The sequence below is a fragment of the Corapipo altera genome, unplaced genomic scaffold (genome assembly GCF_003945725.1).
Source record: "Corapipo altera isolate COAL_440 unplaced genomic scaffold, ASM394572v1 268, whole genome shotgun sequence".
Taxonomy (NCBI): domain Eukaryota; kingdom Metazoa; phylum Chordata; class Aves; order Passeriformes; family Pipridae; genus Corapipo; species Corapipo altera.
In genome coordinates, this window is record NW_020884901.1 from 4144195 (window position 1) to 4172140 (window position 27946).

The 27946-nt window shown below is 46.0% G+C and overlaps 3 protein-coding genes and 1 long non-coding RNA gene across 10 annotated transcripts in view; 3 read left to right on the forward strand and 1 right to left on the reverse strand.

Annotated features, from left to right (window-relative positions):
* AK8 (adenylate kinase 8) overlaps positions 1-5439 on the forward strand; it is a 67318-nt gene extending 61879 nt beyond the window's left edge. For all 5 annotated transcript variants that reach the window (XM_027650028.1, XM_027650026.1, XM_027650027.1 and 2 more), the window contains 2 exons: positions 3105-3185; positions 4845-5439. In XM_027650028.1, the coding sequence (XP_027505829.1) occupies positions 3105-3185; positions 4845-5041 (278 nt within the window). In that variant the 3' untranslated portion in view covers positions 5042-5439. The remainder of the gene's footprint in view (positions 1-3104; positions 3186-4844) is intronic.
* Positions 5440-10091: 4652 nt separating this feature from the next.
* GTF3C4 (general transcription factor IIIC subunit 4) lies at positions 10092-18515 on the reverse strand. Of its 2 annotated transcripts, XR_003528708.1 has the most exons (6): positions 18287-18440; positions 15183-17003; positions 13639-13769; positions 12883-12971; positions 11793-12222; positions 10092-10492 (listed from the first exon to the last, which is right to left on the reverse strand). XR_003528708.1 is itself a non-coding variant. In XM_027650024.1 (5 exons), exons 1-5 carry the CDS (start codon positions 18338-18340, stop codon positions 12158-12160), a joined length of 2160 nt encoding a protein of 719 aa, XP_027505825.1. In that variant the 5' UTR covers positions 18341-18515; the 3' UTR covers positions 11322-12157. The 2 variants fall into 2 exon arrangements, 1 of the variants encoding a protein (XP_027505825.1); XM_027650024.1 differs by lacking the exon at positions 10092-10492 and having other exon boundaries at positions 11322-12222; positions 18287-18515.
* On the forward strand, positions 12241-12698 carry LOC113950318. Its single transcript, XR_003528710.1, has 2 exons — positions 12241-12315; positions 12355-12698. It is a non-coding gene; the product is annotated as an uncharacterized LOC113950318 (long non-coding RNA).
* Positions 18516-18871: 356 nt separating the features above from the next.
* DDX31 (DEAD-box helicase 31) overlaps positions 18872-27946 on the forward strand; it is a 46915-nt gene continuing 37840 nt past the window's right edge. For both annotated transcript variants that reach the window (XR_003528709.1, XM_027650025.1), the window contains exons 1-11: positions 18872-18912; positions 20480-20733; positions 20906-20981; positions 21399-21442; positions 21852-21922; positions 22166-22230; positions 23055-23099; positions 24370-24411; positions 26069-26133; positions 26946-27065; positions 27339-27445. Coding sequence is in view for 1 of the 2 variants with exons in the window: in XM_027650025.1 (XP_027505826.1) it covers positions 18877-18912; positions 20480-20733; positions 20906-20981; positions 21399-21442; positions 21852-21922; positions 22166-22230; positions 23055-23099; positions 24370-24411; positions 26069-26133; positions 26946-27065; positions 27339-27445 (925 nt within the window). In the remaining variant the exon portion in view is untranslated. The remainder of the gene's footprint in view (positions 18913-20479; positions 20734-20905; positions 20982-21398; positions 21443-21851; positions 21923-22165; positions 22231-23054; positions 23100-24369; positions 24412-26068; positions 26134-26945; positions 27066-27338; positions 27446-27946) is intronic.

A 27946-nucleotide genomic window follows, 5' to 3' on the forward strand; every position in this document is an offset into this window, starting at 1 on the left:
ATCTGGGTGCCAGTGATTTTTGGTTGCCTGTGGGTGGATACTGAGCCTGTGACACAGGATTGAGGATTCCTGGAGCACCTCACCTGGTGCTGACTGACACCACTCACCTGTTGGAGCTGAACTAACAGCCCTGGAAGGGGAGCTGTGCTGGATGCTAATCCAGCAGGATAATGTGGTGTACTTTGATATGAGGCTGTGTTTCCTCGCCTCCCTGTCTGCCAGTTCTGATGACATCTGTTTCATATTTCCCCTTGATAGAAGTTGTGACACATTACAACGTACAAAGCCTGGCTGATTCCTAAAGTGAGCTTTACAGAGGATGCATTTATGTGAAAAAAAATCACACTTGGTGTGTGAAAGGGGGCCAAGCTCTGCTTGGAGATGAATCCAGTGCTTGCAGGGAGTTGTTCCAGTTACTGCTGGATCAAGGTCATGGGTGCAGCTCTCTGTCTTATGGGGATTTCCAAGAGAAATCCAACAAATATTTTACCTGGACAGCTGGAGGGTCAGGTTTGTTATGTGATCAGAGTCACAGTAGGCTGAGAGAGGGACAGAGGTGAAATGTTGCTCAGCAATACCTTGAGGAGCTGCAGGAGATGTATCACATAGCCAAGGCTAAGGCTTCACAGAGTGCACACGTAAATGGGCTTTACTCCTATGAGTAAACCTCCTGGGGCTGCATAATAGGCTGTGTGGGGTATGTGTCTCCTTCAAAATGGTAATAAAGCTTTCTAATTGGAAGTATTTTAAGTCTAGACTGTAGTTCTGTCAGTGGTTTTCCCCTTCATCTTTTCTTCCTGCTTCTGAACGATTTTAAACTGACAGCCCTGGGGAGTGTTGTTTTCTCTTATCTATAGGAGATGTGTGGAATGGCAGGGTGGGGCATCCCACCTTCCCCTGGAAGGACCCTTGGACTGGCAGTCTGTGCTGTTGAACAGCATATTCTGTGTGTGTTGTTATATAGTGGATGTTGGGGGAAAAAAAATCCATATTAGCAGGGATGTCTGTACCCTCCCACATCTTCCCTGCACTCTTCTTTAATGGTGACACCAGACTGGATAATAAGCAGCATCTTGTTTAAAAAGGAAGGGAATCTCAGACAAGGCTTTCAGAGTTCATTTTGTTGGCAGCTTTTTAAGTGGAGTTTTTTAGGCTCTTCTGTTTCAAATACCATAATACTTTTTTGTGTTAGTAACTATGAATTACGACAAGCTTTCTTGATATGCCAGGTTATAATCCTTTAGTGGGTTTGTTTATTTGAGAATATAATAGGAAGCCGTATCAATTATCATGACTGTATAAATGTTGTTCCTCTCTACTAGAATATTCATCTTGAGACACATCATCAGATGTTACCTGTTCTGACAATCACGTTTTTGTGCCATTGTTGGGCAACAGAAACAAAGAAAAACAAAATGTTAAGAGTGTAAGGGATAAAAGAGTGTTGAAACTGTTGTTCTTTTCCTGTCTTTGGAATCTCCAAGATCTTGAATGTTTTATTCCTGGCTGTTATTTTGTTACCACAGTGTGAATAGAAGTCATTATCTGTAAACATTTGAGAAGAGAGATGATTTTCATAACTTTAAATCCTACAAAGGATTCTCGTAATCTGCTATGTGCACGCCAAGGTAAAGCTCAGCCTTTCATCTGGTCTGATCCCACCCAGTCAGTGTAAAATGTTCCTTTGGTGACTGTCTAAAGCACGCAGAATCTCCTGTGAGAGGCAGACAAAAATGAAAATAGGAAGCCTGGCCTTGAAGGCAGCAGCAGGAGAAGGTGTATTATAAAGAAAGATGTATTTGCAGCCTTCAGGTCATGCTCTCTTGGTAAAAACTCATTTTCATAGGTTCAAAGGAAGCCTTACTTTTTATTTTTATTGCATTAATTGTTGAATGTGATCTTTGTGCAGATCTGCTTTATTCTCCAGTACCTGGGGGACAGGGTACTCAGGTCTGCTCAAGCTCAGCAGTTTGTCAGGAATTTTCTACTGAAGAGATTTTGAACATAAAATTAACAGGACCATTATAATGAACCAAAGTGCCAAGGGGGAGTCAGTGTGAGATGGACATAACAGTTTATGTGCACAGTGTGGCGTGCCTGGGGTCAGGAGTGGTGGATGTTGTTTTCTGGTTCTGCATCCTTGATCCAAGTCAGGCTTTTGTGTCACCCATAAGAAATGAGTTGGCAAGTCCTACTCCACCCTCTAGGGAAAAGCTGTTCCTGGTGTGGAACCCTCACCTCTGGCACTGAGGGGCTGAGCCTTTAAGGTGCTGAGCAGTTCTCTCTTGTTCAGACTCAGTGGGAATTGCAGGTTTTGAACTTAAAATGAAGCATTAATGTGTGCTTTCCACAGTGTCACCAGCAAGGTCTGCTGGGCAGGGCTGCTCCCCGTGCCTGGGCACTGCTCCCTGAGGGACAGGGACTTGTCAGCAGCAGCATGTGCCATGTCTTATGTCCTGTTACTCATCCTACTTTCAAGGATGCAGGACAGGAGTAGGAGCCCAGGGGATTCCCACTGTGGGGAGACAAGGACAAAAGAAGTGGAAGTGGACTAAAACAGCAAGAGGAAAATCCCTCTCATGGGCACCTAGTAGTGCAGTGCTGGTTTTAGGGAGGAATGCATAGTACTGGCAGACAAGCCCTTTTTCTGTCCTTGACAGGAACAGAAAACATTTTGAATTTGCCTTTTGCAGCATGTCATTGTAACTGTAGTTGGTAGTTGGGTTGAGAAGCTGGATCCAGAGAAATTCAGAGGTAAGTACTGGATGGTGAGCAGGCTGTGACAGACCCTGAGGGAGGCTCCAGCTGGAATTCCCTCACTGGTCTCTGTGCCCAGTGTCACCCTGTCAGTGCACACAGCACACACAGTCAGTGTGCCAGAGAGCTGCTGCCTTGCTGTCCCAGAGACCAAAAACCTGTGAGGACAAAGAGCAGAGGAGAGATCCTGTGCCTGTGCTCATGTGGGTGACGCTGCAGGTTTGGGTGCTACTGTCACTGCCATGTTTGAGTGTACTCTTTGTTTGGGTAAGGATTACCTCATACTCTGAAGGTCCCAGGTGATGTTCTTGGGGTGTTAATGCACTTAACTGTTATGTTCTCCATAGGGTATTTTTCTTTAATCTGCCCTACGAGTCCATCATGGAGCGACTGTCCCAGCGGAGGACGGATCCCATCACTGGGCAAAGGTTTGCACTCCTGCCTCATGTTTAACATTTTTTCAAGACTGCCAGTGAGATGAAAGCACCAGGTAGACTTCCTAGGAATCTCAGGAACTCGGGAATACTGTACTCTTGCTTAGGGATGGCTTAAAAGAAAAGTTCGAACTTTCATAGCTCCTGGAGCACCAACCCACCTTCCTGCTGCAGCAGCTGCTCCTCTCAGAACTGGGCATTTTAAATCCTGGAGCCTACAGGATTTAAAACCTAGAGGAGCAAATAGCTCGGGTCTAACATTTTAATGGTTAACTGAATTGGTTGGTAACATAATGCTGAGGGAAGATGTCTGAAACCAAGCCTAAATGCAGATGGTTTTCAGACATTCCCATGGGAGTTTTGAGGGCATCCCAGCTGGGGAAAATGGGAAACTTGCTGCATTTTTCTTCCCCAGGCTCCTGTGATGGTCCTGTCTGCTGGGAGGTATTAATACATTTCCTGCTCAGTAGAGCAAACTCGTTGGAGCCACTGAGTCACTGGAAGGTTGGGCTCTCCAACGTGGCAGTTCATCTCGCTGGCATCACATCCCCTTGTCTCCCCAATGACCTTCAGCTTTACTGCCTTCTCCCCCCTTGCTTTTTGGGGAACAAGTAACAAATTTGTCTTCCCAAATACCTGCTGGAAATGGTGTGTGTTTACAATTTCACTTGTGGCCTGTTTTTATGATTCCTCACACTTAAATTTTTAAACCACTATTTTACTTTTCTAAAGGTTGAATCCTACTGCCTCGGAGACAAATACTGAGCCCTCAAAGATTAAGGCCATAAATACTGGATTTGTCCCAAAGTGAGAGCTGATTATTCAGACATCTCACTCGAGATGCAGCATTAACTTGTGACAGCAGCAGTGATTTGCTGTAACTGCTCTCTTTGCTTTAGTAATGAGCGATGTGGTTGTTCAGCAGAAATGAACAGGCTGAAGCAAATCATTCACACATCTTTGCATTTCTTATCATCAGGATTAGTATCTATTCAGTATCTGCTCCAGTTAACACGCTTTCCTCTTCCAAACTCTGGGTTTTATTCCTCCCCAGTTCCTGGTGAATTGAATTGTTTTAGGTGCTGTGTCTAATCCTTGGCATCGTGTTAAAGCTGCACCACTGCAGGGCAGGGGAGAGGGTGGCCTCCAGCTGTGCCCTCAGTGACTCTCCTGTGGAATGGACTCTGTGTCCACATCCAGTACCAGCTGCAGCTGGAATGCAGCTCTGTGCAGAGACCCAAACTCTGCTTCTCTCCTTGCCTTTGCATCTATACCAAAACCATCAGAAAATTTGGCTGTACAGGAAGAGGGATAAACTGGTTTTGTGTCAGGGCAGGGGAGGCATTTACTCAGAGTTAGAATTACCAATTCCCATGGCAGGGAATTTAAACACCCGATTGCAAAGGAGCTTTTAGAGATTGTTGGGAGCCTCTGGCAATGCTGGAACTCCCTCAGAATTCCTTTGGTGTCATCTGGCAGGAGTCTGGGGATGAGAACCCTCTGTCCTGCTGAATCCTTTGTTTTAAAACCCCAACCTAAAGTAGAAAGAGGCACATCCAAGGAACTGTGATAGGCAAAAACATGGAGTATCAGGAAATGGGTGCTGTGTCCTGAACTTGGGCTGACACAGTGGCATTTCTCTCTCACCTCCAGGTACCACACCACATTCAGACCAGCTCCCACCCCAGAGATCCAGGCCCGGCTCAGGCAGAACCCCAGAGACCAGGAAGAAAATATTGAGAAGCGCCTGGAAACCTATTACAGGAATGTCAAGGACCTGGAGGAATTTTATGAAGAGGCCTTTTATGTCAATGCTGACCAAGACCCTTATGTTGTCTTTGAGTTCATAGAAAGCTGTATCATTAAGCCCCTTCCATGTAGGAAATTTAGACATTTGTAATTAAAAAGGGTGGTTTCTGGAAGAGTTGATTTTAAATTTTTCCCTGTAATATTTGCAGTCTGGTTGCTGAAGTGGCAGGTTATCACAAGGGAAGAGGAAGTCAGCCAAGCTGTGTTAAATTTGGAGCTCAACAAGGCTGAGTGAAGTACAGAGAGTAAGAAACTGGGCTTTAGAGGAAATTTTTTTGGCTTTTGCTTCATGATGTAAAGTATGAAACACTGTGGTGAGGGAAGTCCTGTTTAATTCAAATATCTTTTTCTCTTTCTGAGTAGTAGTTTTGTCTTAACTGTGCAATACCCACAAAGCCAATCTGGAGTATTAAAGCTGTTAGATGTGTTTGTGTCTTAATTCACCCAGTGCTCTCCACTAAAACCACACAGGCACTGCTCTGTCCCAGGCTGCTGCCAGCAACCACTAAAGAATGAGGAAAACAAAGTTCCCAGCTCTGCAGTGAACTGTCCCCAAAGACAACACAGTGTTTGAGGTCAGGGTGCAGAGGTTTTTACTCCCTTGTCAACTCAGATTGCTTAAAAAACACTGATAAAACCCTCTGCAGAAGCACCAGCCATCCCTGTCACCCTGTTCTGCTGGGCAGGAAGACTCAGAACAGCCGGAAAAGATGTCCAGAGCCACAGGAAACTGGCTGCAGGTTCATCACTTTCAGAACCCAATCAAGGACTTAACGAGCTGCAGGAGCAGAGAAGTTACTAATTCTGTTCTCCTGGAGAAAGTACATCTCCCAGCCTGTAGCTGCCCTGACTGGGCTGTGCCAGGGCAGGTTGGTGCCCAGGATTTTTGCTCTGGCTGGATCTGGCTGCAGTAAATGCTCAGGTAAGTCTTTCTTAACTGGCAAATCTCTGATGAAAGGCACAGCACTCGTTTAGCTGTCTCAGATTCTGCACATCCTTAATGCTTGTGGGAAAGGGGTGTGATTTGTGCTGTGGCTCAGAGGGGAACTGCGTTTGATGCCTCTATTACAGCTCCCTCTATTCCTCCCTTGTGTGTGAGTGTGAATTCCCCCTGACCAGGGGATGAGGAGGAGCTTCAGCTTTCTCCTGGAAGTCTCTGTGTCTGGGAATGTGCAGGAGGCAAATGCCTTCTCCCTTCACAGAGGACAGGCCTCTAGAAGCCTTTTGGTTTAAGATGACTTCTCTGACTTGCTGTAAATAGCTTTGGTTCTTTGTTGCTGTTATTAACTGCGTGAGTCTGAGTCTGTTTGGAGAACTGAGAGATGTACATGCCAAATTTCCTTCTTGTTCTTCTAGAGTAACTTCAGGCAGGAAGACCCTGCTTATCTGGATAGCTATGGAAATATTGTGTTGTTTTGGGAGGTTTTAAAGTCAGAATTTTCAATACCTTTGGCAGGTTGGTGAATGGGTGTTGGTTGCAGCCTTGAGGGTCAGAAATCTTAAAAATCTCAGAGTGAGTATCTTTGAAATCTAAGAAAGCCAAATCCAAGCAGCTGAGTCCTCAATGCCTCTTGCAGTGAGAAATTCCAGCTCCTGGTGCCAGGCTGAGGCAGAGGCTGCTCCCAGGGCACAGGGCTCAGCCACAAACCCTCATGTGCAGCTGGGCAAGGCATTTGTAACAGTCCTACCTGTTACAAATGTGCTGTTTGGTAACTGCTCGGGCAGCTGGTTTTTATGCCATTGCTATCAAGACGTGCTGTAGCATTCATGCATAATTGGGAGCCCTTCTATTAATAATACATGGGAAGCTCATCTTGCTAATATCACCTTCATCTGAGCGTTCCTACTAAATATTTTGATAGATGAAATGGGAAGAGAGTGTATTTAAATACTGTTTGTACTGCGGCTGGGGTACAGAAGGGACAGCGCATCTTTAATTAGACAGGTACATCTGCTTAATTAATTTAGCTGTAAAGCCCTTTTTCCTCTTCATTCTTTCATCTATATGCGGGCTCTATATTAGTTCTGCTCCGCTGGTTCCATAGAAACTGAGAAAAAGAGCTCAGTCTCATTGAGATGCACTTGGCATGTCTGGGTATGGAGTCTCAGGTCAATGGTCAACCCCCAAGGGTTTGCAGCAGGCCTGAAGTGCAGAACGTAAGGGTTAGCAGAACATGCTAATACTCATGTAGAACTCTCCCTCAGAAACAACTAAAACAATTGACATTCATTTAATTACTGTAAACGAAACAGCCCCTGCATGACTTTGCATAGTAAAGCCTGTTAATGCCAAAAAGGTTCAGTGGGTGGAAGGAGGAATTAGGCTTTTATAATTGGAATGCAACACTTGAAAACCAATTTGGTAACTGTGCTTGATTTTATTAGCATCTGATTCTGGCAAAACAAATGTTGAGCAATGAGAAAAACAAGGTAAAGAGGAGGTGGGAAGAACACAGCAGGGATTAGATTTTACTTATTGTACAGCTTGTCTGGGTCTGGAATGGACATCTTCCATCACTCTGCTTCCCAGAGACACTTTGCAGGGAGGGCTGCTTGGAGGTTGTGCCATACCCTATATGTTATGCTGTTCATTACCTAGTTGAGCAACAAGATGTTTGTCCAACTGCTCCACAAACTTTTGTGCCACCTGCTCCAGACACCAGATCCTTCAGTGGTGGAAGGATACTTGAACACCCCTGGACAGGAGACCCTGTACCTCTGGCACCATCTCTGCAGGAACCCCCTGTAGCTCCTGGATTATTTCCCTGCTCTTACCTCTCCCCCGAGGTTTGGATGCTGCTCAGGTGATGGCACCAGCCCCAGCCATTAACCCTGACCTGCTCCATGGCTCTGAGGAGCACGAATGGCTCTTCCTCATCTTCTCCCTGATGCCAGAGCTGTAGGTGGCACCTGAGCTTGCAGCAGTTGTGCCTGCAAGGCTGTCCTGCTTCCCAAATGGGAAGTCATAGAGGAAGGGCTCTGTATTGGAGAGATTACACTTGTACAAACAGGTCTCCTGTAAAGGGTATTTTAGGGCATAACAGTGTGATCTGTTGGCCTTCAACTAGGACTGTGTCTGCATTTAGTTCTTTTATGTCAAGAAACTCTTAATGAGGACAGAGTAAGTGCTGTTTTGTTGCTCATGATCACTGATGATACATTAGCCCATGGAAATCCTGGTAAATTTAAGGAAATCAGGGAGATACTTATTGTCTTTGTGCATTAGCAACCATAGCATTTCCTCTCTAGAAATATGCCACAGGATTAATAGGATGAGGAAACACACAAAAGGAAAGGGTGACTGAATGATGAAGCCTCTGACCCAGAACTGAATTGAGGTAAAAGGCAGCAATGAGGTCCCCTGTCACCACTTCCAGAGCAGGGGGTGTAATTTGGAGACAAGACTGAGTCCTCATGACCCCAAACTTCCACCTTCATTCCAAGAATGGCATCCAGCACCAAGGCACTGAGACACTGTACAGTCCAGAGCTGTTCTGCTTATCCATCAAACCTGGATTAGCCTGGATTTCTTCATCCCAGTGGAGGAGGGATAAACTCTGTTATCAGTGTGAGTAGCAAATCTTACATGCTATCAGAAGCTGCTCATCAAGGACAGTGACACGTTAGCTTTGGACACAGAACAGAATCTTTGGCTATTAATTCTCAGCTGCAAGAGCAAATACCACAATCCTTTAGGAAAAAAAAAAAGCAGCAGTGCCTCAGGAACCCTCAGTGTCTGCTGGTGTGATTCTCCCTCTGGAGATGAGGCACCATAAACAGCCAGAGTGTTCACCACCAAATGGTGAAGTAGTTGAGGACAACCTTCAACTATTCACTTGTTTGAAATATCCTGCAAAACTTAGGCAAAACCATAGTGAGATAAACTCCCTGATTCTGTGGGATTTCTTCTTGCAGCACTTCACCTCATGTCTCTGCTATGTGTTAGTTTGGGGAGGCAACTCCATTAGTGGCAAAATAGCACAAGGATCTGGCAGCAGGTGCTCCCGCCTTGCTCCAGTTTGCCTTTCCCATGGGATGAAGGCAAGAGGTTTGATTAGGACAGTGTGGGGGTTGTTACACTGCTCCAGGAACGGGACTAACCTCTGTGTTCCCAGAACTGCACATCAGGAGTCCAGGAGGCAAAAGGTCTCCTGCAGCAGCCTCAGCTGCTCACTGGGCAAAAAAACCCATCAGAGCAGCACCAGGGGTTAAATGTTACTGCCTGAGGTGGGCTCTGCTATTCCAGCCTGTGCTGGTTAAAAATGCACTGAGGGACGAGTGCTGATTTAAACAAAAATGAAATCACAATTCCTGTGTACTGTTGTGAATGGGTCAGGTGAGAAGTGAAAGCTTCGTGCCAAAGGATCGCCACTGGCATGCAAAGCTGACATTGTGGGCTTTAAAATTCCCCTCTCCCAGCAGTCTGAAACCAGGTTAAATAAACTGGCAATGCTAGACTGAGTATTTACTGCCTTGAGAGACAAGGAAAATAAACATTAATGCCGCCCCATTAATGTGAGGTGTGCTAAGCTTCTACATGGGAAAGCATTAAAATTCAATCCAGGGAAATTCAAGAGTTCCAGAAGTAATCACCAGGAATCAATCTGATCTGTTATCATGCTGAACCTTTGGGTCAGCCAGACTGAAAACACTTCAGCAGATCAGGATATTTTTATGGTTTCTAAGCCACTATCAAAGAAGTGACCTTTGACTTTTTCTAAGAGCACTGACATGGTTCTGCAGAGCTCCCTCCCCTTTTCCACAGGCAGGAGAGTTTCTCAATTGGAACATTTACTGATGAGCAGGTCATGACTGTCAGGGCAAGGACTTGCAGCTTCCACTCAGAATACTTTCTCAAGCACCACAAGTAAAGCACCTGTTCAGCTCATGCTGGAAATGGATGTTCTGTTCCCCTCAAGCCCCATCAGCACTGGGAAGGAGACCAGTGTTGTCCCAGGTCCCAGAGCTGGCCCCAAACTCCACACACGTTGGGTATTGAGGTTACTCTGTGTTTTACTGGATGCCATCACGAGCTACATTTCCTTTCTTTGCAGACACACTGAAGTAATTTCAATTTTCAATGCACAGCAATAAAAAACTAAACATTTCTTTAATACAGTTATGGTACCACTTCCAAGGATATTTACAAATGAGGCTAATTATTTTACAGATGAATGTGCTTCTGCTGTTCTAGGCTACTGTAGTAATATTATTCTCAGCACAATCATGCTTATGCATGAGACACTGAACAGAAGGACAGCTGACTTGTTTAATGTGAGCTGAACAAAAACTTGTTCCTACTGAAGGTGAAGGAACATTACCAAAATATGCATAGTCATTGAATCGAGGAACCAAGCACCAATCACACATGCACTGTTGGGAGACTGATGCTGTCAGGACAATTCCATGATTTCTCAACAGCTGTAGAGCACCTCCCACACAGTTAAAGTGTCAGGAATCACAAACAGGGCGACACCTCTGCCACTGATGCTCTGCAGAATGGAAATACATAAACTCAGGATTATTTGACAGTTAATGGATTGAAGTTAACAAGACAAACTGTACCAGGTAACCAGACACGTTTTGGAGGTGTTATTCCTCTAACACTGCATAGGAAGTTGAAAAAGATTCTCCTGCTCCTGGTAGGAACAGATGGCAAAGAGAGAGAGATGTTTTTTCTGATAGGACAGTCAGAAGGCAAAATAAATGTCTGGGCTCAGCCACACTACATCATTGGTGTGTTTATGAATCTCTGGATGAGGGAGTCAGGGTTATCCCAAAGGAGCCTACAAGAAAGATGGAGAGAGGCTATTTACAAGGGCCTGGAGCAACAGGACAAGGGGGAATGGCTTCACACTGACAGAGGGCAGGGTTAGATTGAATATTAGGAAGAAATTCTTCCCTGTGAGGGTGGGGAGGCCCTGGCACAGGTTGCCCAGAGAAGCTGTGGCTGCCCCATCCCTGGAAGTGTCCAAGGCCTGGTTGGATGGGGCTTGGAGCAACCTGGGCTAGTGGAAGGTGTCCCTGCCCATGGCAGGGAGGTGAAATGAGATGATCCTAAAGGTCCCTTCCAACCCAAACCATTCTGTGATCCATGAATAGCTTCACCAGCCTCCTTGGCCTTACCTAGAGCATGTCAGCCATGGTGGGGGTTTGGTTTGGGGTGTTCTCTTTGTTTGGGGTTTTTTACTGTGTTGCTGTGAAAAGAGAAGCTGTCAGCTGGGAGCGATTGCTTGTGTGTCAGACTTGTGTAAAATTCAATTCCTGGATGAGGGAGACTTGCAATTTAATTGAAAATAAGGTAAATTAGTAATGTTTTTGGTAACTGAGTTACACTGGAAAAGATGATTCCTGTTGGTAGAGGGTTAAGTGAAGCCAAAGGCAAATAGATTGGCAAAAGCTGGGAAGGAGTTAGTTCAGAAAAAGAAAGTGGGGTAAGACACTAAAGAGCATTGGAAATTATATATATTATTAGTGTTTAATCTAATTGCTATTAGTTTAATAATTATTACATTTAAAAATTATTTTTACTGATCCCTGTTTGACCCAGGCAGCCAATATCCCCCTCCTGACTTCAATAGTGTTACAACAGTAATGAGGCAGTTACTCTTCTAGACTTTAGGGGAACTGCTGGAATGGCCAATTTCTTTCCTGTGGCTGTAACTGGCACGTGCTTCACTCCGCAAGGAATTGGAGCCACAAATTCTTTTGACAGTTTAATATTCTGCAGCAAGTGCCAGTGCTTGTTAAAAAGCAAAGGGAGCACTACAAGCTGAAGCCTTCTCTACCCACCAGGACCATTCCAGAGGCAGCTCCATGTTCCCGTCCCAGATTTTGGGAAATGACACAGTTGGGCAGAAAGGACAGTTCACACTGCGCTCAACACTTCAGTTGTCAGTGTCCAGCTGCTGAGCCTTCCATGGGGTGCCCTTCCAAACCTCTTTTAAACTGGCTCTTCCAAGTGTACTCCTGTTTCTGGAGCATGGAATGGGCTCTGGACTTGAGGAGTTTCCAGAACCTCTGATGTTCTATGTACAGGGCTGTGGATGAGGTGTTCCCCCTCCAGCAGAGTCTGTGTTCCTGTGCTCTGTGTCCTTCGAGGCTGAAGGGAGCTTATGGAGTAGAGAAAATGCTTTCAGTCTTTGCAGAGCTTTTCTCTAGAACACAGGAGAGTCACAGAACGTGCAAGGTCCTTGCAATAACCTCTTGATCCATTCAGGATCTGCAAATAAGAAAACAAGTTGTTCAAAGCTGGGGGTAGAGGTGAACAGAGGAATGACACCTGAGATGCACAAAGAGGAATCCTGAACAGTTTGTATATATTCACCATGAAGGAGCAGCTGAGAATTCAGAGGAATCCAACTCCATTTCTGTACTGGAATTTTAAGCAATGCCAGTTTAAATTCCACCTCAGCAGGAGACAAAATGAAGGTGAAACAGTCTGTGCTATATCCTTACACACTCATCTAAATACCTATATAGGAAATAAATTTAAAGGTTCACCATGGCATAAATGTACTGTTCTCATTTTCTAAACTGAAATTAGATCCTTCACATAACACAGTCCTTGGTTCCTGTTTCTTTGTCCCTCTTCCATAACTGGATGCTAATATATTCAACCTGAATATAAACTAACTGCTGTAGCATTCCAGCACAGATTGTGTTTACCCAGCTCTCATTAAAATGTGGATTTATACATCAATTTCTGCAGTCACTGATTAGTAATTAACACGTCAGACAACAGGACACTGTGAAATGCAGAGCACTAGAGCTTCACATGGTAACTGCCTGAAAGAGAAAAGCCAATGAAACTAATTCAAGACATTTTGCAGATAAAAGGTAAAAAGCCCTAATCCTGCCCCTTTTGCCAAGGACAATTTACCTTCTGGGGTTGGGTGCCGTGCAATGCTGTCGTGAAGCAAACACCTCCTGTACACTAGACTCTGACAGGACTGGTAGGTCAGAAAGCACCTGTGGAAGGACAAGGAGTTTTATCAATATACCACTGAAAAAGGCTTCATCGTTGGCCAAAAAATTTTTAGCATGCAGGAGAGGATGTGAAAAGCTTGAGGCTCCTTAAGGCCATGAGTATTTACCCAAAGTAGCACATAGTACCTGTTGGGCAAAGTTTTATCTTTGTGGCAGACTACTGTCTTGCCAAGGCTTCAGGGACAATCTCTGTGAACCCTACACAGGAAGATTTAATTTTCTAGACGTTCCAGAACTTGTCTGACTTCTCAGTGTGCCTGTTTTCAACCGTTTTTTGTTAAATTGCTTTTGTTTTCAAACACTGAAGGAGCCAGAACACACCCTTCTTCACCTGATGTTCCACAAAGGGTGAGTTGTCCTTAATTTTCCCTTGCCTGCTTTTTCCCTGTCCCCACCCTCCCCCCACGTGGAAAAAAAAAAAAAAGATGATCAAAAAGCATTTTATTATAAAAACACTGTACTGCTAAGGAACCAAATCCAATCTCCTCTCTTTCTCGTGGAAGAGGACAAATAACAGCCAGCAAACACTGCAGCATGGATAACGTGTTTTGTGAGTTTTTACTCCAACACTAACAAGCAGTTTAGGTGAACTCTTAAAGTATGTTTAAATGATCCAGAGGAGGGTAAAACCTCCTGCAGAGCCCGTTACCTGAGCCAGATGTGCCCGTTGGAGCACACGGCCTGCTTGCGGTCGGTGAAGGGCAGGATCTCTTTGCACAAACTGCAGTGCTCCGGGAAAGTCTGTTTGTTCATTTTCTTCAGGATGTGCCCAATCAGCACCTGGAACACACAGGAGTCAGCAGGGATTACAGGAACACAGCTGAGGGGTGGAAATGCCTCCCAGGGTACTGTGGTTTCAGAGCATGATACAGGAATTGCACTGAATTCAAAGAAATGAAGGTGTAAGAAATGTAACACCACTAAGTGTTCATTTATTCTCCTCGTGTTGTCATCTCCCAAAGATTTCTGTCCCACAGTAAAGGGACACAGACCTGAAAAGCAATAATGTTAAGCTATTTTAAAAGTACTGAAGGAACTGGTATCACACCACTGACCATTACAGCAATGCTTTCTCTCATGACTATCACAGTGGATGTGCTAAAAAATAATTCCTGTTCAGAAATCACCTGGATGCATGTCCTTAGCAGCCAGCTTGGAGTATAGTGGAACATTTATGTGATCAAATTTGTCTCTGATGTTTCAACCATGTCCTATATAAACCATATCCTAAGGATCTTTAAAGTGTGACAGCAAAAAGAACAGATAAAATACAATCTAGAAGTCAGCTTTTAATGACTATAAAACAAGAATCTTGTTTCTAAGATAAGAAAATCAACCTCTCAAACCTTCAATTCATAGTAACTGGATGCTGTAACAACCCAGCAGTTGTGCCAGAATACTTTCCCAGTGAATTACTGATGGCCACACTTGCCTGTGATTCCAGCAGGGAGAACACCACACACATCAGCAATGGACATGTGCTTCCTTCCCCTGTCCTTCTGGATGCAAAGTAAAGGTTTTTTTAAAGTTCAAGTGATTTTAGAACTTAAAGACTGAAAAGAACTGTTCTGTGCTCACACAAAGAGGTACAGAGACACCTGAACCTTTCTTGTCACTGAGTCTTAAAAGCCAGGAGGCTGATGCAGAGTGTTCCCGCCTGTCTCAAGCTCTGGAGCTGATCCTTCCACTGAAGGCTCAGGGAGCAATGCCAAGACCTGATGTACCACCTGAACAGCCACAGAGCTCAATTATAGATACTTTCAGAAATGATACTTCTGCAGCTCTTAAAACTGAAACTGCAGCATAACTGACAAGAGGAAATGCATCCAAAGTTTAGTTTTGCAGAGATGACAGATTAAATAAGCTCAGTCATGAAAACAAACATCTCTCTCAATTAGTACATGTTTTAAGCCACTGAGAGCAGCAGAACAACCCTGGTCCTCTCCCTTGTGCTGAAAAACCTCAGGCATGATTATTCTTTATTGCACCTGATCCAAAATGCACCATCTCTATTTACATTCCTTCCTACCCCACAGCTTGAAGGAAGGACAATTTAAGCTGAATGCTCTGGAGGAGCTGACTGGTAAGGATGACACGACTGCACTTCTCTTTCCCACCCCAGCTGTATGTTCAGGAGGGGGGAGAAGGAAATAACCCCTAACATGGAATCCCCTGAGCACAGAGGTCACTTACTCGTGCTGTTCTGTCATCATAGCCATCATCAGACATTAAGAAGTCACAGACTCCTCTGGTGGGAATGCTGGTGTTTTCTGTAATCCATGTGTGTAGATAAACTTCTCCCAACACCCGTTTCATGTGTTCCCGTGTCAAGTGCATTTCCACGGCCTCAATCTGGGCCTGCACTTCAAGAAGTTTTTCCTCCATTGGCTCCCGCCCTCCAGTGTCACTTGACTGGTGGAGAGAATCCTCTGCAGTGTCATCTAAGTCCACACCTTTGCCTGTGTCACACAGGCTTTGCTTGCTGGCTTGTTTCGAAGTTCCTTCCTCTTGATCATCCTCAGTGCTGCCCATCCCAGGGGAATCCGAGATCAAGATTTTGGCATCCTCGTGCGAAGGTCTCCACGTGGCCTCTGAGGGAGCTTTCTGCATGGACTGATACAAAATCCTCAGGAGAAACAGCTTAAACCTCCAGAAGTAAGTGGAACCACAGCTCTCAATCTTATTATCCAGTGCCTCCTGTAAGAACTGAGGAATGTGCTTATCCTTCAGAATTTTCCAGCGCACAAGATCCGTCAGGTCCACCTGCCGGAAAAGGTTCTGGACGGAAGATTCCAGGAGCTGTGCAGCCGCCTCCTCAAAGGTTTTGAGGGTGACAAACTGAACCTGGTAGTTCTTGTTGACGGGGTGCAGCCCGTTGGCCATGCCCTCGGTTGTGATGACCGCCAGGTACGCCCCGCACGGGCTGACGGCAATTCCATGAGTCCTGACGGAGCCAAACACCTCCGACAGCTTGATCAGCTGGTGCTCAAACTTCAGAGCCACATCTGTGAATATGGGGATGAGCTGCCTGACCTTCCCGTCGCTGGAGCAGGTGTACACCGTGCCGTTCTGCTTGTCCGCCGTCATGGACACGATGGGCAGGGAGTGGAGCCCCGTCACGTGGGAATTGTGGACCTTCAGGCCCGCCTTGGAGATCAACAGGAGGCACCAGAACACGTAAGGGCCCCTTGCAGCCACCACCAAGCTGCAGCTGCACTTCTGGTAGGGGTGGTAGAGGGGGATACATTTGATGCTGTGCACGGGCAGCTGGTCCATCTCCTGCCACAGCACCACGGGCTGTCTGAGCGTGAAGTAGCCCTTGACCGCCTTGAGGTTGACGGGGAGGATCTTAACGGGGCCGTACGCGCTGCCCACGATCAGCCCGCTCATCTTCCGGTTGTTGTGCTCGTATTCCCACCAGGACAACACGCTGGGGGAGCTTATCCCGGACTCTATGGTGTTGCAGGAAGTAATGGACTCCTTCCCCAGGAAAGGGAGCTGGAACTGCCACACGGCGATGTTGCCGTTCTCGAAGAGCACAGCCAGGAGCACGCTCCCGACATCCCGGCACTCGTTGTTGTGCTTCACCTGCTGGGTGGTGCAGGTTCCCGACCACTCCATGCGCACGGGGGCCTGCATGCTGTGCCGCCGCTGGAACTCCGGGAAGTCGCCCAGCTCCCCGCAGGGAGTGTCGGCCTTGCAGAGTTTGTAGCCGGCCTCGAACAGGCGCTCCCCGTAGAGCTCGGTCAGGTCCACCAGCTGCACCCACTGCAGCCGGTTGAGGTTGGCGTGGATGGTCAGCCGGTTGTCCATGGTCAGGGCGGCCAGGAGGCACCTCCCGTTGGCGTCACAGCCCAGAGGGGACCAGCTGGAATATTTGAACCCCCTCATGGGTGTCAGGGACTTCCCCTCGGGGTTGAACACTCGGTCCAGCATGAACGTCTGGCTCACGGTCGGGTCCACGGAGCTGGCAAACTTCTCCTTGCACTCAGCCACCTCCTTTTTGGGGCCGACCTACAAGACAACAAAAGGAACTATTAAAACGATTGTACAACCATTTTTTTAGCAATGCTCTCTTGGAATTAATTCCCACTTGAAACAGAGCATCCCCTATGACAACCTACCCTACACTGTTGCAATGGTTAATTAAGGTCACTCCTAAAGATTTCAGCCTCATTAGTGCCCCGATGAACTTGCATGAATTTGTATTGTTTTGACTCTCAGCTATTGCATTTTTTTGTCTGCTGAATCAAAGGGCCTGTTTTCATACTGCTGTATAATATTTAAAGTGTAAAGCACTCAGTATTTCAACTCTTCCATGTTCTTAGCATTGTTTCGGGACATGAAATCAGATCCGCAATAACAGAATTATTATTTAATAAAATATTCACCCAGACTTGCCAACTTTGTAAAAAATCAGGTACTCCCCTGAAGGACAAAGCAATCCCTGCTGCAATATTCCTTCAGCTTAGGCAGCAAACCAAGGAATATTCCTACTTAAAATTGTACTGAAATAACTGCACTGGAGCTCAAGTGATTCTTAGAAAAACACAGAACTTTAGAATCCCTGAAACCCCCTCAATATTGGATCACATTTCCCCTGGACATCACTGGAATATGTTTTTTTTTTCTCCCCTGTGCTTTTAAAATACATCAACACATGAGATCCTGCAAGAAGTTGTGTGGAGAAGGGGCAGCTCTGTGGTGGCTCCCCAGGAGGGGGATCAGGATCCCAGAATGGGTGAGGCTGGAAGGGACTGCAGTGGGTCATCTGTTCCATTCCCTGCTCCAGCAGGGCCATCCCCAAGCACATGACATAGGATTGTGTCCAGGTGGCTCTGGAATATCTCCAGTGAGGAGATTCCACACCCTCTCCAGGCAACCTGTTCCTGTCATTGCACAGTGAAGTTCTTCCCCGTGTTCAGGTTGAGCTTCTGGGGCACCAGTTTCTGCCCATTGCCTCCTGTCCACGTGGTTGGTAACACAAAGCAAAATCACAGGATCAATTAGGTTGGAAAACACCTCAGAGATCATCGAGTCCAACCTGCGACCCAACACCACCATGTCAACCACACCATGGCACTAAGTGCTACAATCCATCCTTTTCTTAAACACTTCCAGGGACGGAGTCTCCTTCACCTCCCTGGGGAGCCCCTTCCAGTGTCTAATCACCCTTTCTGTGAAGAAATCCCTCCTGATGTCCAACCTCCGTCTCCATCCCCGTGGCACCACCACCCCCCCCTTTATATATTCACACACACTAACGAGGTGCCACTGAGGCCGTGCCGGGCGCTCACCTTGAGCAGGCAGGCGGTGGCGGGCGCGGGCACGGCGGTGCGGTGGATGACCATGTCCTGCCCGCCGCTGTGCACGTCGCTGAGCTGCTCCAGCACGGCGATGCTGCGGGCCGTGCTCACCGACACCCGGTGGTCCTCGGACCACGCCAGTGGCTCCAGGCCGCTGGCGCCGTGCTGCAGCCGCACCGCGGGCTCCCGCCGCACGGCCGTGAGGCGGAACCCGGCGCTCGCCGCCGCCGCCGCCTCCTCCGCCGCCACCACCTCGAGCCTCAGCGGCGGCTCCTCCCGCCCCGCCGCCGCCATGTTGCCACCGCCTCTCGGGCCGCGCGCACGCGCCGCCGCCGAAGCCCCCCCGGGCGGGCCCAGCCCGGGGCTGCCCCATCCTCTGCCTGCGCGCCCCGCGGGGCCCGGGCGCGAGTGGAGGGGGAGCGGGGAAACCCCCGAGCTCCCCGAGGCGCTGAAGGGTGGGAAGGAGGTGACGGAAGGGCTCCAGTACCCGGGAGGGGGACCTGGGCTCGCCGCCGCCCTGCCTTCACGGACCGGGCCGGGCGAGGGGCGGCCCCGGGGGCCTGCGGAGGAGAGGGAGGGACATGGCGGCGGGAGCGGGGCCGCGCGGGATCGGCGCGGTACGAGCGGGGGAGCGGGACGGGCGTGAGGGGAGCGGGAACTGCGGGACACGGGACACTGCTGGACACCACGGAACACAGGACGTGGGACATTGCGGGACGTGGGACTGTGCGGGACGGGGGATACGGGACACTGCGGGATGCAGCACGTGGGACACTGCGTGACACTGCGGGGCACAGGGCTGTGCGGGACAGGGGAACTGCGGGACATGAAACACGGGACACGGGACCCCGACCGGCCCGAGGATCGGGGGCTCAGCGTCCGACAAGTTGTTAAATGGGGCTTTTGGGTCCCCCCGCACCCCCCGAGCCTGATCCCGCAGCAGGGGCTCACAGGGGTTCCCCGGGTCGCGGTTTCGGGGTCGGGCAGGTCCGAGCTCCCCCGAGCCCCGCGGGTGGGCTGCGGGGGAACAACCCAGCCCTACCCTCACCTATTACCGGCCCGTGGGTGATGCTCCCCCAGCTCTCTCTGCATCATCCCCGGATGCTTTAAAATGCTGTCAGAGAGGGGAAGTCTTATACTTACAAGAAATCTTCTAATTGTGGGTGTGCTGTGAGCTGCAGGAATAGGTGCTTTGTTTTGAGGAAAGGAGGATAAGAAGGGATTAAATACACATTTTCAGTTTTAAAGTTGTTGTTAGAGTGGTTCTGGGCTGTTTCAGTTGTTATTCCGAATTTTAAAATTCTTCTTAAAATACTGTGCTTAAGGGTGTGTGAGTAAAGGGAGTGACAGGATTTGTCCTGATTGTATCAGGTGCTTTCAGACAGGGCACCCCCACTTTCCTGATGGTGATCGTTGGTGGAAGGAGGTTGGGTTTTGGTTGTTTGCCCAACATGTGAAAAAACAAATAAAAAAAAAAAAAGAGAGCTTGAGAAACGTGTGGTTTGTGGGAAGACAACTCAGAGTGGGGAAGAGAAAGGGGAAAAATGGGATGAGATTCTGCTGGTATCTCACACGTTTCAGGAGTTTTGCAGTTGTGATGGGGAAGAACAAGTTCATTGAAAAAGGGCTGGGGGACACTGAAGAACTTTGGGGACCAAATGAAATTTAATTTGCTAATTCACTGTTCCTGGAGGGATGTGGGGAGAGCAAAAGTTTTTCTTAGGTGATTGAAGATCAGCTGCAGAAGAAGAAATCAAGAGCTCAGAAAGGCTGAGAGTTGGCAGAAGCATAAGTTGGAGAGAAGTCCAGGCCATCCCTTGTGCCCCCAGAAAGAGGGAATCCTGCAGGCATGGCTTTAATGTGGGCTGGAGATCTGCAGAGCTTTTGAGAGAGGCTTTTTAAAGCGTGTTCTACTCAGTCACTGGAGAAGCTGAATGAAATCCTTTAGGGAAGAGCACTTAGATACGACTTCAGATTTTTGAAAGTGTCAGAAATCCCAGACATGGTGGTGGATCTCCTGGAGTAGCAACTGTGCAGCTGCAAAAGTCAGACTTAATTTCTTTAATCATGGAGTGGGAGATTCTAAAAATAAGGGCTCTGTGGGCTGGTGTTTATGCCCACCAGGATATCACATTGTTAATTTTCGGTCATTAATGACTCCTGGTTTGTTTGTTCATGTTGAAGCAACCTGGTGCTCTGAAGAGGAAGCTCCAGTCACCACATGGAAACCCACCTGAGAAACGCCAACGGAAACCATCCCTGAACACCTTCAGGAAAGGTGCCACAGAGGCTGACAGGAGGGAAAAGGGGAATCCACCACAAAAGCCAGTTCCCAAGAAGCAGCTGACTGACAACCGAAATGAAAGCCAGAAGAGCAGACCTTTCATTAAGACGTCCAGCCTGTTCAAAAACAACCCAGATATCCCAGAAATTCACAGGTATTTGAGACAAATGGGAGGGAAACAAAACCCCTTTCAATGCTTTGATACTCAGTGTCTTGAATTCTTGCCCTCCCTTGGTACTATAGTTTCTTTGCTGTTTGTATAGAATGCTGATGTATAATTTTTAACCCCACTGTGTGCTTTTTTTGCTTTGTTTCCCCTGGCTCAGAAAAGCAGTGCAGCAGGTGCAAGAAAATGTTTTCACTACAGATTCTTTCAGCCAGTTGGACCTCCATCCTCATCTGGTGAGTGGCAGGGAGGCTGCACAGCTCAAAACATGATATTTTTTTGGTGGGGAGCAGATCAGAGAGCTGAGAGAGGCACCTTTATTCATGGTGACCTGGGCGGGGTTGCCAGTACTTCACCTGATTCTGTTGCAGTCTCTCAGCTCAAGGTGCTGACCCCTGATCTGACCCAAACACAGTCCCAGGACCTTCACTGCTTGCAGCTGTAATACCAAAAAACCCCAGAAAACCAGCAGTGGTGTAATCTGGTTAATTAGAAGATCTTTGAGGACATGAGAACTTTACATTTGGTTGCCCTGAACCAGTTATACAGAGAATAAATATCAGTCTTCTGGTTTTTGCTCTTTGTGCTACAAAAAAATGACAAAAGGAACAGTTTGACAATGAAGCCTTTACTGCTCTTTGTTGTCTCTCTAGATCTCCACCATAAACACTGTCCTAAACATAAGCAGCATGACCAGGTAAGCAAATTAATGTAAAATCTTTGTGCTTCACTACCCATTAAAGCCAATAATCTGTGATTGCTTCATTATATGTAATTGGTTTGTGAAGACCACAGTGCCTGATGTCCCATTTGCTTTGGGGTTTGTTGCTTCCAAAGTTTGGGATGGGAAATAACTTGTTGGTTACACAGCAGGTCACAGCTGAAGGTGGAACCTGGGAGTCCTGCCTTCTAGTTTGGTCCTTGAATCATAAAACCTGATTTGAATTGATCACATCTGATGCCTGCTTGGAAATCACCTCAACTGATGTAGCCACACAGCAGAGATGAATGTGTGGAATTTGGGGGAAACAAATTGCATAGGAAAGCCGTTGGATTCTATCCTCTGTTTCATTTGTATTTCCTCACCTGTTTGGTTTGTCACACAGTGTTCAGAAGCAAACAATTCCTGTGCTCCTGCAAGGCAGAGATGCTCTGGTGAGATCTCAGACTGGCTCAGGTCAGTATTGAATTGTCAGTCCCCTTCCTCAGGGCAAACCATGACAATCCCAAATACCGAACTTAAACCTCACATTCCCAGTACAGCTCATACAGGGCCAGGCTGGGAAGGCTGGTGGGGGCCAGGCTCTGAATGCAGTTTAAGAATGGTGGGACAAATGGTGCTTCAATTTGCTGAAGTGCTGTAATTGCCATGTGGTTTTCTTTTGATGGAAAGTTTTCTGATTTTCTCCCTTTCAAAAAGGTAAAACTCTTGCCTATGGGATTCCACTCGTACAGTCTTTGCAAGGAATGGAATCCAAAATACAGGTAGGTGCAACAGAATTAAATATATTGGCTTTTGATAATAAGATTAATAAAAATAAAATCCAGCTCTTGTAGTCATTACTGTCTCTTCTTGATGCAGAGATCAATCAGTGTGTCTTCCCCTTTATTTGTGCATGTGATGTGTGTGACCCTCCTGTTCTGTTGAGATACAGCTGATCCAAGATCAATGTCACCCATTCCCCATTGCTCCTTGGAGCAGGGTAAACTGCAGATGGGCTGAATTATCAGTTTTGGAGAAGGTAGAGTGCAGGAGAGACAATGGTCTGGAGGTTGGGAGAACTGAAAACAAAGCTCACTGCCTTGTCTTTGAGATTAACTAGTCTTTGACATAGAGTGAGATTTGATAATTGCTCCCAATTTGGATCATCTGGTTGACCAGGAAATGCTGCTGCAGATCTTCCATCTTTTTATGGAAAGAGATCATCCTGACTCACAGGTGGAAGTGTTTCCAAGCCATCCTAGGTAGTTACTTTCTGCAGGTGTTACCTGTAGGTTGTTGCTGTGCATCAAACAGGAGAGTGTTTGTGCAGCTCAGAAATACAAGAGTGGAACAACGTGTGTGTGGAATAAAATGTTGGGTTTGACTGTGAGCAGGTTCCCAGGAGGGAAGAGAAGCCAATACAGGATTGATAGGTGAAAGACTTGATTTTTTTAAAAAATCTGTGAGGTGGGAATACCCTAAAATGTTGTGTACAAACTTGTACTAAAGCCCTTGAAAGGTTGTGTTATCTAAGAGCTGTGAGGTGTGGAAGGGCTCTGTTTCTCAGTCCTGCATTCTTAGTGGACCTGATCTTGTGTGTTTGCAGCGCAGTGATGGCCCTTATGCACTTGTACTCGTCCCAACAAGAGAGGTAGGTGGCCTTTTTCCTTCTGAATCTGAGTGTTTGAACACTGATTTTTAATATGGGTCCACCAGGGAAGGTGAACTCTAATGCTCCCCATGGTGGGAAATGTACTCTGTCCTTTTGCTGGGATCTTGCCCTCACAGGAAGAGCATTGTCATTGTTGTTCAGTGCCACAGCAGAGTAAGGGGAAGGAATTTCTAAGTTTTCCCTGTGAATTGTGAAGCCTGCAGAACCTCTCTAGCTCAGTGCATGCCTCGTGCCTAACTCACACAGGGGGAGTGAGTAAAACCAGTGAAATCAGCTTTGCAAATGTGCAGGTTTATACAAACAATTCATTTTTAAAGCTGTTCTTTCAAATCCACAAGTGAATGCTGAAACTGAGGCCTCCAAGAGTTGGTTTCTCCACTGAACTCTCCTCCTTCATTTATATTATTTGCAATTGCAAAGGCAATGTCAGAGGAGAGTATCAACCTTTTTAATTTTTTGTATGACAAATGATAATAACTTCCATGTGGAGAACGTACTGCAGGTGTCTCATTTGGGGCACAATATTTTATGCAACCTGCAGTGCAATATCTCTGCTCAGTTCCATGAAAGGGGAAGGCTCTAAAGCTATTTAAATTTTTACAGCAGCAACTTACTGCCTCTCAAGAATGCTGTGTGAATACTAAGCTTGGAGGAGACTGTGTGTAAGCTTGTTTAAAGGGCTGCCATTGAGAGCACTTAGGAAGGTAATTTGTAATTACAATTGGTATTACTTTGTATTGGAAGCAGTGGCTTTCCTTGAGAAAAGAAATGCAGGGGTAGGAAGTTCCAGTGGTGTGATCACACCATGGGTCAGGAGAGGGAACAGTGTGAGCTGCCCTGACTGCCAGAAGGTAACTAAACTCTGAGCTACATTTCCCTTTCATAGTGGTTTTCTTCCAGAATTTGTGCCATTTTCCCTTTTACTCCAAATTCTCCTGTGCCTTCAGCTTGTTTTCTCCCAGGGACATCCACAGAATCCAGCAGAATTCTCTCCTGTCCTGAGAGCTGGCTTGTGGGGCTGAACCATGGAGAGGGTTTTGAGCAGGCCCAAATATAGTAAGAGAGGGATTATCCAAGAGAAAAAATTAATAAGCAGCTTCTAAAAGAAAAATTAAGGATGTATTCAAAATTCTGATGATAGACATAACTAGATTAGCTTACAGATTTTTGAGCCATAGGGACTTGTAGACCAATTTTGTGGTCCAGAGAGACTTTGTCAGAGCTCATTTTCTTTTCTTGGTTTCCATAGCTTGCACTCCAAAGTTTTGATACAATGCAGAAACTGCTCAAGGTAAGAATTCAATGCTCTGTGTTCTTCCCATTCCTTGAGCCTCATGCTGTAAGGGGCTAAGCAACTTTCAGTTCCTGAGAATTCAGCTGGATGTTTTAAGGAAATCCAGCACTTGGCAAGATGTATAGTCCTTAAAGATAAATGTGTTTAAGTGCATGATTCCCCTGTGGCATGTTTTAAACTATTACATGAGCAATTAAGTGATTAATTATGGCACCTTAGTTGCACATGTGTTGATAAACAGGAGTAGTTGATTTTCAGAGTGATTTGTTTTTAGAAATCCCTTTCATTGTTTCAGTCTGAGTTATGAATGGAGACTCTCACAGTGACAATGAAACTAATACTGGCCAGATGGGTTTCAGATGGGGAGCAGAACTTAGTGAACTGCTTTGCCAACTGAATGACTGGAGAAATGAGATGGCTTTTAAAATCATTAAGTGATAGTGCTTTCCTTCTAATTGAGGCAGAGTATCTTACCATGGGGCCACAAGGTATCTAAGTCGTTTATCTCAACCCTATTCCTGCTCCCCCTTCTTTTTTTTTTTTCCTTGAAATGATGAGACTTCCCAAACCTTTTTTTAGTGCTGGAATTACCAAGTAAGATTTTGTTGTGCTTGGGTTTAAAGTACTTCAGTCTTCTTCCATAGTAATTAGGAGTTATTATAGTGGACTTCTGATGTTCCTTCAAAGGGTGAAGTCTGGTCAGTCTGGGTTGACCCCTTTTAGCTTTTCTTACATATGATATGTAGTAACCATGAAATCCAGTGTGTAAACTGTCATAGTGACCCAGAGGAGTTTTAGATCATGATCTGACTGGCCCTTGGAGGGGCTGCTTAACTGGAGGGTGTGATGTGATTATGTCAGTACCAAGGGAGAAAAAAGCGAATTGAGCTGCTCCTGACGCAATTCCTGTAATGCCAACTTGCTTGGATATCTTCCTTGCTTTAAACCTTTAAAAGAAACTCTTTTTGTAGGAGTGTTTCTGGCAAGCAGTGACCTGTGCAAACTTAAGCCTGTTTCCCAGTCACACCCGTGTGCAGCCCCTGCTCTGCTGCTCTCCTGGGTTTGCTCCCGAGTGAGGCAGTGGCAGTGCTGTGCTTTGATTATCTCCCCTGTAAATACTGGGCAATAGTAGATTCAGTGAAGGATTGGACCTCATTAAAGTAAGAGGCAAAAACTCCTGCAGTATCAGTGAGACTGACATTTCATGTTCACAGACACGGGCACTGTGTGCACGTAGGTCTGGGGGTGTGTCTATAAACTTTGTAAGTCCTGTGCTTTTCTGAAGTTTCCCTTGGCCACAGCAAGATGTTGCTTAAAGGCAAGATGAAAAAATAGCATTGTGGCTTGTCTTTGAACATTGAGGCTACATGGGGAGAAGGAAAAGAAATATTATAATGTGATTGGAAGCAGTGCAAAACCGATTTAAGTTCCATCTTCTTGGACGATGTGGGAAGTGAGTTACTGGCTAGAACTAAAGGTGCCATTGATGGGGAGCTGTGGGTTAGAGAGTGCATGGAGACTGGCTGTTAGATCACATCAAATACATGCTGCTATCAGCCCCCAGTCCTTTCTCTGCCAAGAAACATGATGTTTTGATTAGGCTTTGTCTCTTTATTGAGAGAAATCAGTACTGGTCTTGTTTTCCTTCCTGTAGCCATTTACCTGGATTGTGCCTGGAGTGCTAATGGGGGGAGAAAAGAGAAAATCAGAAAAAGCCAGGTAGGAAGCCAACTTCTTAAACTGTATTTTGGGTCCTTCTGCTCTACAGTGTCTTTATCTGTTACTCATCTTCTGAGTGTTTTTCCTACTGGGAGAGAGGATGGTGAGCTTGGATCAAGCTGTGATCCCCCTGGATCTTACACAGACACTGTGACTGGGTCAGCAGGAAACATTCACTTCCCCCAGTTGGATCTGTTTCTAAAATGTTGATGAGCCTTCTGAGAAGATGATCTCTTCTGTCAGTATTTTTTTTTTCCTCTTCTGACAAACTCCTGTATTTGCTTACCACCGAGTGCTGCCTACAGTATTTGTTATGGGGGAAATTGCTTGCTGGAAAAGAGATTTCCTGGTGTTAAAAATCCCTTCCTTTTCCCTTTTTAAAAATTGAATTGTAAGCTGGTAATCCAAAATGGAATTTTCATTTCTCTCTATATAAGCATACACAAAAAGAAGTTTACTCTTTGCAGTAAAACAAGTACTCAATTAGAAAGGAAAATCTAGCTCAGGTGTATTAGATTTTTTTAATATTGATATTTCTTTCCACCCTGTCCTTCTCACTGAGTATGCCTCTGAGTATCAGAGTATCAGTGATGATCAAGAATAAATTTTAGCTGTGCAAGAAACTTCAGTTTTAATCAGTGAGAATCTGATTAAATCTGATTTTACTGTGGTCCTTTTTCCCCTCTGTAAGTTCCAATTCCTCACTCTGGCTTCCTGTTCCAGAGTTACTGGTAACCTATGTGGTTTTGGGGTTTTTTCTTTCTTTTTCTTACAGGGATTTTCTTTTTTCTTTTGTTTTTAAATCTAAACAGGTTACGTAAAGGGATAAATATCCTCATTTCCACCCCTGGTCGCCTGGTTGATCACATCAAGTCCACAGAATGTATTCATTTCCGTCACACTCAGTGGCTCATTATTGATGAAGCAGACAGGTAAACTTCCAAGTGTTTAGATATGGAAAATGACTAATATGCCCTCTGCATCATAATTCACTAAATATTTAAAAAAAATACAACTGAAAGTGTGATCTTAAGCCATTCATGCTCAGTGGCCTCAGCCAAGCACCAGATGTCTGGGATTAGGAAGAAATACCCGCTTTGGACAGATTGTTGTACAATTATTCATTGCAAAGATGTCATGTAGTATTAAGACTTTCTCCTCATTCCTTCCTACAGCACTTTGTATCCCTTCTGCTGTTTTTGTAGGATCCTGGACCTGGGCTTTGAGAAGGATGTGGCTGTGATACTCAACACTTTAAATGCCCACAGGGAGACACGTCAGAATGTCCTGCTGTCAGCCACCCTCACAGAAGGTGGGTTGGAGACACTCTTTTAGCTGAATAATGCACAGGCAACTGCAAAATACTTGATTGAGTCTGACTGTTACAGCCCAGTTTGAAGCTTTTTGCAGAAGTGGAATAATGCCTGTTCATTTCTTTGGCTTGTGACACTTGTCCTTCAGCACTGAATTGCTATCAGTGTATATATTTATATGGCCCTTACATATGTCTCCCAAATTTGAGAGCAAAGCCACCTGGAAAGCACTGATTGGCTTCTTTGCTCTGCAAATGCAGAATTAAGGCAGAAAGCTGATGACAAGAGAGCTGTTGTGTGATTTGCTCTGTATCATCCAAGCACTCAGTTCCTTAGGCAGGAGTTGAGCCAGGCCTCATGACTCCTGCACTCTTGAGAGAGTGAAGATTTGTTGTTTTTTTTCCCACACACACATTTAAAACCAGGACTGCCAAATGCTGTCTGTCTGTAAAGACATTTATGTGCTGTGAAATAGCACAGTTGGCTGAAGTAGTGTCTTG

Excerpts from the sequence above, each read along its gene's own strand:
- GTF3C4 (XM_027650024.1), bottom strand. The coding sequence starts at position 18,340 with ATGGTCATCCACCGCACCGCCGTGCCCGCGCCCGCCACCGCCTGCCTG. Across the intron at positions 17,004-18,286 it reads CCACCGCCTGCCTGCTCAAG|GTCGGCCCCAAAAAGGAGGT; the intron begins GTGAGCGCCCGG and ends GTTGTCTTGTAG. Across the intron at positions 12,223-12,882 it reads ACGGCACCCAACCCCAGAAG|ATCCTGAATGGATCAAGAGG; the intron begins GTAAATTGTCCT and ends TCTTATTTGCAG.